The 11,881-nt window shown below is 41.2% G+C and overlaps 1 protein-coding gene across 36 annotated transcripts in view; it reads left to right on the forward strand.

Moving 5' to 3' along the window:
* lrrfip1a (leucine rich repeat (in FLII) interacting protein 1a) overlaps window positions 1-11,881 on the forward strand; it is a 46,021-nt gene that overhangs the window by 17,809 nt on the left and 16,331 nt on the right. For 16 of the 36 annotated variants that reach the window (XR_009791253.1, XM_061793454.1, XM_061793417.1 and 13 more), the window contains 10 exons: window positions 2,437-2,517; window positions 2,894-2,962; window positions 5,654-5,734; window positions 5,932-6,030; window positions 7,398-7,424; window positions 7,515-7,640; window positions 7,766-7,837; window positions 10,802-10,972; window positions 11,469-11,561; window positions 11,737-11,829. Coding sequence is in view for 35 of the 36 variants with exons in the window: in XM_061793454.1 (XP_061649438.1) it covers window positions 2,437-2,517; window positions 2,894-2,962; window positions 5,654-5,734; window positions 5,932-6,030; window positions 7,398-7,424; window positions 7,515-7,640; window positions 7,766-7,837; window positions 10,802-10,972; window positions 11,469-11,561; window positions 11,737-11,829 (912 nt within the window). In the remaining variant the exon portion in view is untranslated. The remainder of the gene's footprint in view (window positions 1-2,436; window positions 2,518-2,893; window positions 2,963-5,653; window positions 5,735-5,931; window positions 6,031-7,397; window positions 7,425-7,514; window positions 7,641-7,765; window positions 7,838-10,801; window positions 10,973-11,468; window positions 11,562-11,736; window positions 11,830-11,881) is intronic. The other 20 variants (XM_061793442.1, XM_061793443.1, XM_061793444.1 and 17 more) reach the window with 12 other exon arrangements.

Consider the following 11,881-nt stretch of genomic DNA (forward strand, 5'->3'; position numbering starts at 1 on the left):
TGGTTTGAAAAAACACTAACACATGAATAACTTGTACTCCCAAATTGCAGACTTTAACAAAACAGAATATGCCGTTCGTAGTGAAAAGGAAAATACAAGAGTGCTTTCCCATTGTGTGTAATGTGTGTGCATAAATTTTGTTTCCTTGTCGATGAGCTAGTGTTGACCTTGTACTTTTTGTTTGTTTGATGGATTACACATAATCCTATAGGCCTGGTTTGATAAAATTTGCCCTGTGACCAATACTGTAAGTGGCACTCAAAAGAACGCGTCATCAAGGACTGTGTTGTTTCGGCACAACTTTTCATGCTCATTGGTCTATGTCGATTGGATTAACTATTGTAGGACGTGAACTGCCACTGTGAAATTGAGTGATATTTTACATTCTGCAATGATTAATACAGTATATGCCAGTGGTGTCAAATATACGGCCCGCGGCCCAGAACCGGCCCGTCAGGGGGTCCAATCCTGCCCGCGGGGTGTAGAACACATCCTCAGCTATTTTTCAATAAAAGTAACTTTTGTTGCTAATTTTGTCCACAGGATGGTGCACTGACAACACTTAAATGACACTGATGCACTTGTGAATGCCAAACAATGCCAAATTTCAGGAGCTCACTAATATAAAATGGTGTGCCATGTTCACACTGTGACAATAAATACCTCCTGTAGAAACATTTTAAGATATTAAGTATTACAAGATTTCAGTCAAAAGCTTCACTTCAAAAGAGGTTGGTTTGTGTGGAACCTTTTTGTTTTTTTCCCCATGCACTGCTACACTTTTCTGGCATTGCATTGTCTTTGAAATCCACATTCAGTGAACCCTCGCCAACGTCGTGAACTGTCGCATTTCCTGTCTGGCGGCATACACCGCTGTATAGTAAGTGCAACGTTGCACTTCCGTGTCAATTTGAATTGTAGTCATTTATTTGAATCACACGTTACTTCATTTTATTTGTTTTACATATCTAAAATACTGTCCACGCAATAGTTCCATGATTTTTCCAAAACGTTATTTAAAAAAAATCCATAACTTTTCCAGGACCTGAAAAATGCATTTTCAATTTCCATAACTTTTCCAGGTTTTCCATGACTGTGCAAACCCTGTAGTATGTAATAGTTGGGAACAAAATCACTTTTGTGAGCCACCGTTTTCTGAAAAAGAGTGTGTGACGGAACGTGTGGCTAATTCCATAATACTGCCCCCCAGATCGAGTTTCTCCACTGGGAGAAGACTTGCCATTTTAAGCCATGGATGGACTACTACTCAGAAACAGTACTGTGTCAAGACCAAAAGTTTAGCAGATTTGGAAGCACAGATTATCTTTTGCTAAGAATGTTGGCTACTGATGAGGGGGACATATTTGGTGGTCCTCGTGCTCCAAGTGTAATTTGGCGGCTTGATGATTAAGTGCTGCCTCCATAAGTGAAAATACAATACATGCTTTTATTTTACGGGGGCTCGTGTAGACTCTAGGCTCAAAATGTAGTTCTACCCCTAGTCGTCTGGTAACAAAAGCAAAAGGTAACATCGGCCTTACACGAGAGGCACTCGAGGAGGCCAGGTATGCAGTGAGACAGTGCTGTGACCTCAAAACAAACTAATTCCAGTAGCAATGTGAGAGGCGGCTGCCATCTTTGTGAAATTTTCTAAAAAAAAAAAAAACATGGAATGAGCATTTCAAATGCCCCTAAAATCCTCCATAACAAATAAATTCAGGCAAAAACAAGTGATGACTCATGTGCATGACGTATTCTACTGCCCACACTACTCTCCTCATGAATAATGTTCCATTTATGCTATTTAAGTCCAGTTTTTAGGGCAAGTTTGAAAAGTCCTGGAAATTGTGACACGTCGATTTTGAGAACCCCTCCAAATTTTGGCCCCTATGAGCTTACTGGTGGATATTTTTAACTGAAACTTTTAAGTCAGTCAGACAGAGGGTTTCCAGAGTAGTTGATGAAATGAAAGGTTGAAGGAGCTGTCTTGAGAAATAAGTCATTCTGTTTTACTCAAATCTGAAGGTGTTTTTGGATCAGATTTTCTATAGAAGATTCCCCACTAAAACCCCACAAATGGCAATTTTTTTCCCAACACTAAAAACTAAATTTTTCCAGAACCAATCAATCCGATTTTCTAAATTCTTGGTGCGTTGTACTCAGGTTGAAGTGCTCATACCAACCAGACCAAGTATTTTACACATTTTGGGGAAATTCTTTTCATGTTGCTAATTCCAGCCTCGCAAAAAAAAGAGGGTGAGAGGTTTTCTGTATTTTTTTTTTTTTTATCCTTAAGGGTATTTTGACAAAAGCCTGTCACAGACGTTAAGGCACAGAACTCTTGTAACTTGTGGATGTCCACTTTTAAAGTTTTCTTAAAGTCTTCTTGATTCCAAACTCACCCTTTATTTGATACATGTGGACTCCCTATTTCAGGCATCTTACGTCTCCTCTGACTTGTATAGCCTCAATGGTGTGTCCACTGGCAGGAACCCGGGGTCAACTGGTTCCTACCAGGTTTGTATGAAACAAACACATGAAAAAAGAAAAGTTCTGCCCTCATCTTGCACTTCTGTGAAGACACTCTTTTGGCAACATCACACTTGATCAGTCAATCATATCATAGCCGGCATTTCATGGACTTTTTATGGACTCACCAGTCATTAGGACACATTTGGATCATTCTTAAGCACCTGATTCGGGGCTTTTTGGCCACACAGCAAAGGATCTCAAATGGATCACTGCCAGTCGACGACTTTTTAACTCCCCGAGTAGTTTACATCTAGCTGTGCCTGAGGTTTCTTACCACTGAATAGAAATGTCAAAATGTAAACGTGCTGAAGGATGAGCATATAGCGTGTGTGTCATCTGTGTCATGTCGCATCAAATACAGAACTCCTTATACGAGGACACTCTCTGCTCCGGGTCGCGGCGATTCTCTGGCTCCAACTCTGGCTCCCATGTAAGTCTTTTTTGTTTTGTTTTGGGCATGGTGGTGTTTTTGGTGTCAAGAGTATGAGCTTCTGAAATGATAAAATAATTCTAAGTTGCGTGTGGAAAGTTTGCATTTGTTTTGACATAACGCGTGTGACGGTATCTTAACAGAGCATGGAAGATGTTTGAAATGGAGTTGTTCAACTCCAGTGTGTGCACAGTGTCTGCACCATGTTTAGTAAACCCCAGCTATTCCTGGGTGACTGGAACTGAGCCCAGCACCAAATAGTGAAAAAAAACATGTAAATTGATGCTTTGATTTATCTTTCATAATTAGCACTAGGACACGGACTGGTTTCACCAAAAACACTGGTTTATGACCAAAAATTGGAATGAACCAGCTTTTTGCGAAAAGAAACATGTCAAGCAAACCAGGGACTTGGACGATATTATTATTTGCCTTTGTGACACCCCGAACTACAGGACAACAAAAACAAAGACTGAGAAAGGACTTTTGATGGCAAAATAATTTTTTTACAGATAATAAAAAAACAACTGGCATTACGGCATTGTCCGGGTCCTGAAGGGGCAAAACAGACCAAGACCATGACACTACCACCACAATGTTTGACTTTTGGTTTGTTGTTCTTTTTCTGAAATTCTGTGCTACATTTACACCAGATGTAGTGAGCCACACACCTTCCAAAAAGCTCAACTTTCATCTCGTCAGTTCCTATAATATTCTCCCAAAAGTCTTGGGAATCATTCAGATGTCCTTTAGCAAAAGTAAGATGAGCCTTTTTGTTCTTTTTGGTCAGCAGTGGTTTTCACCTTTGAACTCTGCCATGGATGACATTTTTCCCCAGTTTCTTCCTTATTGTTGTCATGAACACTGACCTTAATTGAGGCAAGGTAGTCCTGCAGTTCTTTAGAAGTTGTCTTGAGTTTGTGGCCTCCTGGATGAAACATTGCTGTTCTCTTGGAGTAATCTTTGTCGGCTGGCCACTCCTGGAAAGGTTCACCACTGTTCCATGTGTGGTGTTAGAGGTTAGGAAAAGAGCACAAAGAAAAGTCGCAGCCCGGCTATAACCTGCCGGCCGTACAAACCTCTATTGCCTAGTTCTTTTATTCTGGTCGAGGTAAAACTTCAATGATTAGGCCGGATGAAAAGTTTAACAATTTAATCGAAAATACAAAGTCAAACAATAAGGTTTGAAATGGTTCATCACTGGGCTCTCCCCCACGTTGCTCAGACCAGCGTGCGTGTTGAAGAGACCGCAGAAGGTCTTATCCACTTGTTATGTGGCTAAAACTGCTTCCCGTCGTGACGTCATGCAGTCGCAGACCAATCCGAGCTTCAGCTTTGTGTTTGGGGTCCGTTCGGAAATTCAGTCCGATGTTCCCATCGCGCCCCGAGACCGCGGCACCCAAAGACAGACCGTGCTCCACTTTCTATAACTTTACTACTGAACGTGTCAAGTGGCACACACACACTACTAACGCTGTGAGATACCGTTGGTTCCGGATTGCGGACACCGAGCCCGGAGTGAACTTCCCCATGCACCCTATGTTGATATGGTGTGCGTTTGTTTGTGTCAGTGTGACTAAGTGTAATGCAATTATATGTTTATAAGGATATCTGGATGTGTAGCTGTAATGGGATGTGTCAAATATAAGTGTATGCCGTGTTGTGTAAGCGTGCAGCCAGTAATTTCTAACAGAGGATAATGGCTCTCCTTATGGTTCGCTGGAATCCTAAAGCTTGGCTTTTGTAAACCTTTCCAGACTGATGTCAATTACTTTACTTCTCGACTGTTGTGGAATTTCTTTGGATCGTGTCACTTTCTTGCAGCTTTTTTAGATCTTTTGTTCCACTTGATTTTGTCGGGACAGATTCTGTTTGAGTGATTTCTTGATTGAACAGGTCTATAGGTAATCAGGCTTGGGTGCAATCAGTGAAAATGAACCAAAAATTGTGATTAGCCACAACGAATTCATGATTTAACAAAAGGGTTAATTACTTTTTCACACAGAGCCGAGTAACTATGAATAGTTTTTTTTTCCTTAATAAATTAAATCACCATTTAAAAACGGCATTTAAAGTTCGCTTGCGTTATATTTGTCTGATATTTACATGTGTTGGATATCTTAAAGTATGCAAGTATATAATGATTTGAGAAGTGGGCCAATACTTTTTCACGGCATTGTATATTCATCGGTAGATCTTACAGATGATTTGATTTTGAATGGGCATGTATGTCGCCTTTGCAACTGGTGGAAACACCAATTGTCAAGCAATAATGAAACCTCCATTGTTTGTTAGCTTGAGCTTTTTAATAGCCACTCTGCAGAGCAAAAGCATCCACATGCAATGAAGACTCTCCGTAACAAAACTTAACTCCTCCCGACTTACAAAATCTTAGTCAGCGAAAAATTTAGTATCACTTGAACATACTTTCTTAACACCAAATACTAGTCTCCTATTAGCCAAGACTTTGGTGATATCTTGTGGCATCAAAGTGCACAAAACCAGTGAATTTTTCAACAAATAACTGAGAATAGGCTCCACAGGGGGGCACAAAAATAGGTGACTTTGTGACTAGCGTACAGGGGTTCACTGTTGTTCCAGTTGGGGCATTAACACAGCATGCGTGTGGCACTAGCGTGAGCATGTTGCTGCACTTGGCTGGATGAAAAGTATAACCATGTGTTTTCTCAGCAGCCGTTAGAGTACAGTAGCTACCGCAGGTCCAACTCCAGAACCTCCAGCCGGGCCAATTCTGCCCATACCAGCCCAGTGGTGAGCCCTCTGGATAGCCTGCCTTTTGTGCAAATCATTGACTACAGCTACCATTGTGCACTTGCTTTAAAAGTCTGAAATCCTTGGCTGGTGGATGGTTATGCCAGTTTTGTGTGGGCTGATTTTTCTTCTCTGTCCAATGTCGACTTGATTTGAATAGTTGTCTGTTGTGTCTCATCTCCTGGTGGCCAATCTAGGACAACTGTGGCTCTGTTGCCAGTTTGTTAAGAAGTGCTTCCAGTAGCAGAGGACTCCCCAGAGATTTGGACGATGTTACCGTTCCTGATTTTTCTGACGTGAGTCTCATTTCCGCCTGCAGGAGGCTGAAGCCTTTGAGATTGCTGTTTTAGCTTCCCGCATCCTTCCTTTGATGCTTCTTAACCAAACAAGGGATTGTGTTTGTCTTGTCTGTTTGTTGTTCCATTGGTTGATTTCGGTGTCAAGAGAGGGCAGATTTAAATATACTGTCAACTCAAAAACTACATTTGAATATAAAATTGCTGCGACTGGTTGGCGACCAGTTCAGGGTGTACCCCACCTCTCGCCCGACAATAGCTGGGTTAGGCTCCAACACGCCCGCGACCCTAGTGAGGATGAGCGGTACAGAAAATGGATGGATGAATCCAAAATTGGCCTCTTTAATTTCTTGTCTTATATACTTATCATAGCCTACAGTTGCATATTTACGGCTGTTGTATCTTAATGTTTGTATCTGAATTCTGAAAGTGGAAACCTGCTGGAAAAGCGTTTATTTATTTATTTATTTATTTATTATTATTGCTGGTATACAAATAGTTGGGTCTCTGGAGTAGTGTTGTCCCCAACCGATCACAGTATCGGAAATATGATCCGATCACGTAATTTTCATCTCATCGGTATCGGTGGAAAAATATTTTCTTGTAAAATAATCCGGGCATACAAACATATTGCCAAATGTACAGTTCAGACAATTTGGATGAGCTCTTTTTTAATGCATTGCCGCGGTATCTGATGGGGATCAGTATCAGCAGATACTTAAAATCAAGTGACTCAGACGCTGGTGCATAAAAATGTGATCAGAACATCCCTACTCTGGCGTGCTTGCCATCAAGTGTGAAATTAACCAATCAAGTAAATATTTACTTTGCTGCCTATTTCTGATAATGTATCTGTGTGCAAGCCATTCTAAATTTTGTCGAATTGTGACATGACATTTGTTTTTGGCAACGTATACGCTGCATGCGAGACATTCTTGGATCCGCTACACTAATTGATAAGTGTAATTCGGTGACTGGGTGATGAAGCGCTGTCTCCACATGTAAAAATACAAGCGATTGTTTTCTTTTTTTTCTTTACACTCTGTGCTGCCATAACAGAAGTCATGGCCAATCATGTCAAGCAACCCCCTGGCTCCGCCCTTGGTTATCATGGTAGCTCACTCAATGTTGGCCCATTGGCAGGCTGGGTGAGCAGTGGTTCCTTAAGGTATTTTGACAAAACACACCTAGAACCTGTTTTGAATTGTGAAAAAAATGCTTTTTGCCATTGCAAATATGTGTGATGCTGATGAGTGACTTGAATTAAGGAATTGGGGACTGGTTTCTTTCTCTATGTATGGTTCTGGGCCCAGTGGCCTACATGTCAGCATGGCTTTGCTCTAATTGCATTTTATCTGCCTCCACAGGTAGATGACAGGGATTATCTTGAGAAAGTAAGTGGAACAACAAACATTGAACAGGTTGTACTACCTTTTTCCATTTACATTACTCAACTGTGGCTTGTTAATGTAACTTGTTTTTAGGGTTCTCGAGCGGCTTCTGCATTAACAGCGACAACTCTCACTTCCCTCGGTGGGACTTCCTCGCGAAGAGGAAGTGTCGAGACTGCCATCACTGTAGATGCTGAAACTGCCACAAGAGAAATTAAGGTAGTGCTGAAGTCCATCTGCATTCTCTCTACAAACGTGTCAGTACCTTCATTCCTGCTTTGCCTATGCTGATCGCTCTCAATTTAAATGCTTCTCTTGCTCACTGCCGCTGCTCTTTTCACTAGGAAATTCATGAACTCAAGGATCAAATTCAAGATGTGGAGTCCAAGTACACACAGAACCTAAAAGAAGTCAAGGTATAGGACAGACAGACTGATTTTGAATGTGTTTGCCGTAATTAACTTGATTTAACAAGGTTGAGAAATAATACTCATATCTGGGTTGTTTTTCGGAGCACCGTAACATATGGGTCTGACTTTTCATCCCTTTTTTGTTTGCTGTTAGCTTTGATGTGTGCACCTGTTGCGAGAAGCTGAAAGACAACTAATAATCTCATAGTGACGCTAGAAACAGTGTACAATGTTCCCCCAACTATATCGCGGTTTATTATTCTTTCATTGGCTATATTGCCTTGATACTGTAATTTTCTTTGAATACTTGCTGTAATGCACTTGCAAGTGTAAAAGGAGAGCCACAGGTGCCGGTGCACATTTGAGCTGTTTATTGATACACTAATGCTAAACGTTTGAAAAGTTATCACTGTTTATCGAAAAAATGCTTCATCCTTAGTCAAGACCAAGATCAGGTTCATAAATCCTGGGTCCCAGAAGAGGCCGAGTTAAAAATCAGTCAGATTCCGTGACCAGACCGAAAGCCCCCAAAAGTGGTCAAGAGTCTTGAGTTCTCAAGGACTAGAACACTAGTGACAACAATGGCAAGTTATTTCCGGAAATAGGTCAAAACCTAATGTCTACACCTGTTAAACTGAAATGGAGTCAAAACTAAAGGCCTTTTCACACCACACTTGCTCAGTCTGAAAGGCCCGCGCGGCAGTGCGCAAGGATGAAGGCACCCCGATGCTGACCGTACTGTGCTGACTTAGCAGCCTACAAGGAAGTCGGGAGGCTTTCCCTGCTGTTAGACGAGTAGACTGCACCTTGGCAATTATGTATTTGTCATTGTTGGAAAAGAAAACCATCACTTATTTTAAGTAGGAGGAAGAGACATGCAGCAGCAAAAGAAAGGGAATGAGTGCGTCCCATACTAATTTCAGGGGTGCATTCTATACTAATTTCACGGCAGGATCTCTGAGTTTAAGCTTGTGAGCTACAGTTCCATTAAGAGCGCCAAGTGTATTTCAAGCTGAGCAGGCACAGGTTTGAAAGCGTCCTGCAGAGATGTCTCGGTATATCATTGTTCTATTGTCCCAAAGATCTGGGGCCTCATGTACAAAGACTTGCGTGGATTTCCTCCTAAAACATGGCGTACGCTCAAATCCAGAAAACGTCGTACGCACAAAAATATTCAGATGTATGAAACTTTGCGTACTCATGAATCCAAGCACATTTCCTTCGTACATTCCAATCAACGTGGAAATGAGCGCACATGTTGGAGTAGCTGACTCCTCCCTGTCCACGCCCACATTTGAATATGCAAATCATATTTAAATGACCCTGCACATGAGATGCCGATCGCTGCATGATCAGAAAAAAAAGAAAATGAGCAAGGTAATGAAGAAAAATAAATTTTCTGAATGTGAACTTGCTCAATGAAGTGGAGGCGCGCAAGAAAATCTTTGGTACGCTGTCCTCCGTTAACAACACGCGAAAGAGGAGTGAATGGGACAGCGCGTGTGCGGCTGTCAATGCTGTGGGGTCGGAACAGCGCATGCACACTGAACTAAAAGAGGAGAGAATCGCTGTGATCATGGGTGACGCTGCTCTCTCAGGGTTAATGGGAGGACGTGGCTGACTATGATAAGCCCACAAGGTTAATATATATTTTTTAGAACGCATAACAAATGTGTTCATACAGTAACCTACACTCAGCCCTGTGAGATAAAGGTTCATGCGTAAATGTTGTATGTGTGGTATTTGTAATACATCTTTTGAATTCAAATAGAAGCATATCAGCATATCAAAGAGGATATCAAAACTTGACTCCTTTTTGATTAATCAATTTATTATTTTAATACACAGGAGAGAACACGCACACTGACAAAAAAAATCCTGGTTTTTTGAGGTCCTTGCCTCAATTGCATTGTTGAAATCAAATGTTGCTGTGCATGAATTGTTCATCAGTGCTAATTATTCATGTGTCTCTGGTGTGCAGATTTATGAGAACAGTTTCCCAGCATCACCTCTAAGTGTCGCCAAAGCACCAAAAGCTGCAGAAACGTGCGTACGCACATTTCCACGGTCATGTCACTCTTGATACAGCTGACCTTTGCTGTGAAAAAGAATGGACACTAAGTTTTTGTGCGTACGCACCTTTTGTACATGAGGCCCCAAGACACTGGGACACCACCACGTTTATGACTTCCTTCATTTTCCCCTTGCCGTTTACAGTCCAAGTCCATCAAAGTAGCACTCAGGAATCAGTCCGCCAGCCTCTTTCCTATTAGAGGTGCTTTCTGACTTTGCCGCGCCGCCACTTTCGAATAAAACATTTTTCTATTCAATGGCGCATCGCATCAAACGCCCTCTACTCTTGCCATGCCATGCCATGGAATTCTGTGGTCGAGTCCCCTCAGCACATATACAATGAATGGGAAAGTCGACGGGGCGTTGCCAAGTGCAGTGTGAAAAGGCCTTAAAACTTTGAGAGTTAAGATCATTTCAAGACAAAGACCAGGTTAATAAATCCAGAATATGTCCCCTATGTCTTAGTCTAAAACAAGGCCAAGTTCAAATATAGTCGATTCTGTGATCGAGACCAAGACCCTCTGTAATAATACAATGGCAAAGTAATTTCCGGAAAAATACACTGTGTCAACAACTAGTGCCAATACCTCTCAAACAGAATTGAAGTCAAGACTAAAATTTAGAGTTGACATTAAGTCTACATAATGACAACAGAATCCATAAACCCATTAATGGTCTTGATACCATGACCTATTCGCATAAGCATTGACTGTTCATCTTAGTCCCCCATTAAGTAAGTATGCTCATTGCATTAATGCTTTCTCTCATGTTTCTCCGTTTCATCCAACCTAATCGTCTTGCACAACGTTACTGTTGGAGAAAAATGTCATAAAATAAAAATGGATTTGCTCAGCGTTTTCAATTATATATACTCCATGTGTCGGTACATCTTTACAGGACGCGTTAACGGAAGTGGAGGAGAAGTATCGCAAGGCCATGGTGTCCAACGCCCAGCTGGACAATGAAAAAAACAACCTCATGTACCAGGTGGACACTCTCAAAGACTCACTGATAGAACTAGAAGAACTCCTTTGTGAGTCAAGGCGGGAATACGAGGAAAAGGTCAAGGTATGGCATGCAGTGATAACTGTCAACTGCAATTATGTCTTCCCCTTTCTGGATTGTTAATAGAACAGAATAGAATAGAACTTTATTTTCACTGTCATAGGAACAATGAGAATAAGTTAGGCATCTCACAATTTGCAGCGTGAGATAAACACAAATATATGCACACGGTTATCAAACAGACACTTATTTGCGGAACATACAATTATTCAAATTTGGGAGGATTACCATATTATGGAAGACTATAAAAGCATTTAGGAATGAAATGTGCTGCCCAGTGTCAAAAAATATGGTCATGTTTGTCCAAGCCACTTACCTTTGTTTTTTTGTAATTAATTCTGTCTGATCACAAAAATAAATTCAGATTTCCATTTGTTAATTTTCTATAGATTTTTTAATGTAGTATAACTTTTTCAGTTTCAAGTTATTTCAGTGACCGTTTGTGAGTTTTTCTTTTTTTGTGGCTGTGTGTATATTCATTCACTCCCAATCCCTGCAGGACTTTGAACGCGAGAAACATGCCCACAGTGTGCTTCAGTTCCAGTTTATTGAAATGAAAGATACACTGAAACAAAGCGAGGAGCTTCTAAATGTGAGTATTTACTTGACAGTGTGAATGAATGTCTGTCCCTGAAAGCAGAGGCAGGTGCCCCGACACGCATGCTAGGATTTCACTTCACGCAGATTTTCCTTTCACACACAAAATATATCTTTGCTTTCTTTTTCCTTTGCTTTTATTCCAACTGTCTTCTCTTTTGCCGCTGTAGGAGATCCGTCAGTTGCGTATGAAACAGGAGGGTTTTGCTAGGGAGATATCTGATCTACAAGAGACAGTGGAGTGGAAGGATAAGAAAATTGGGGTACGACCCACTTCTGCAGCTTTTGTGTTTTCATCATCGACTTCGGCCAGCA

Source organism: Phyllopteryx taeniolatus, chromosome 12 (genome assembly GCF_024500385.1).
Source record: "Phyllopteryx taeniolatus isolate TA_2022b chromosome 12, UOR_Ptae_1.2, whole genome shotgun sequence".
Taxonomy (NCBI): Eukaryota; Metazoa; Chordata; class Actinopteri; order Syngnathiformes; family Syngnathidae; genus Phyllopteryx; species Phyllopteryx taeniolatus.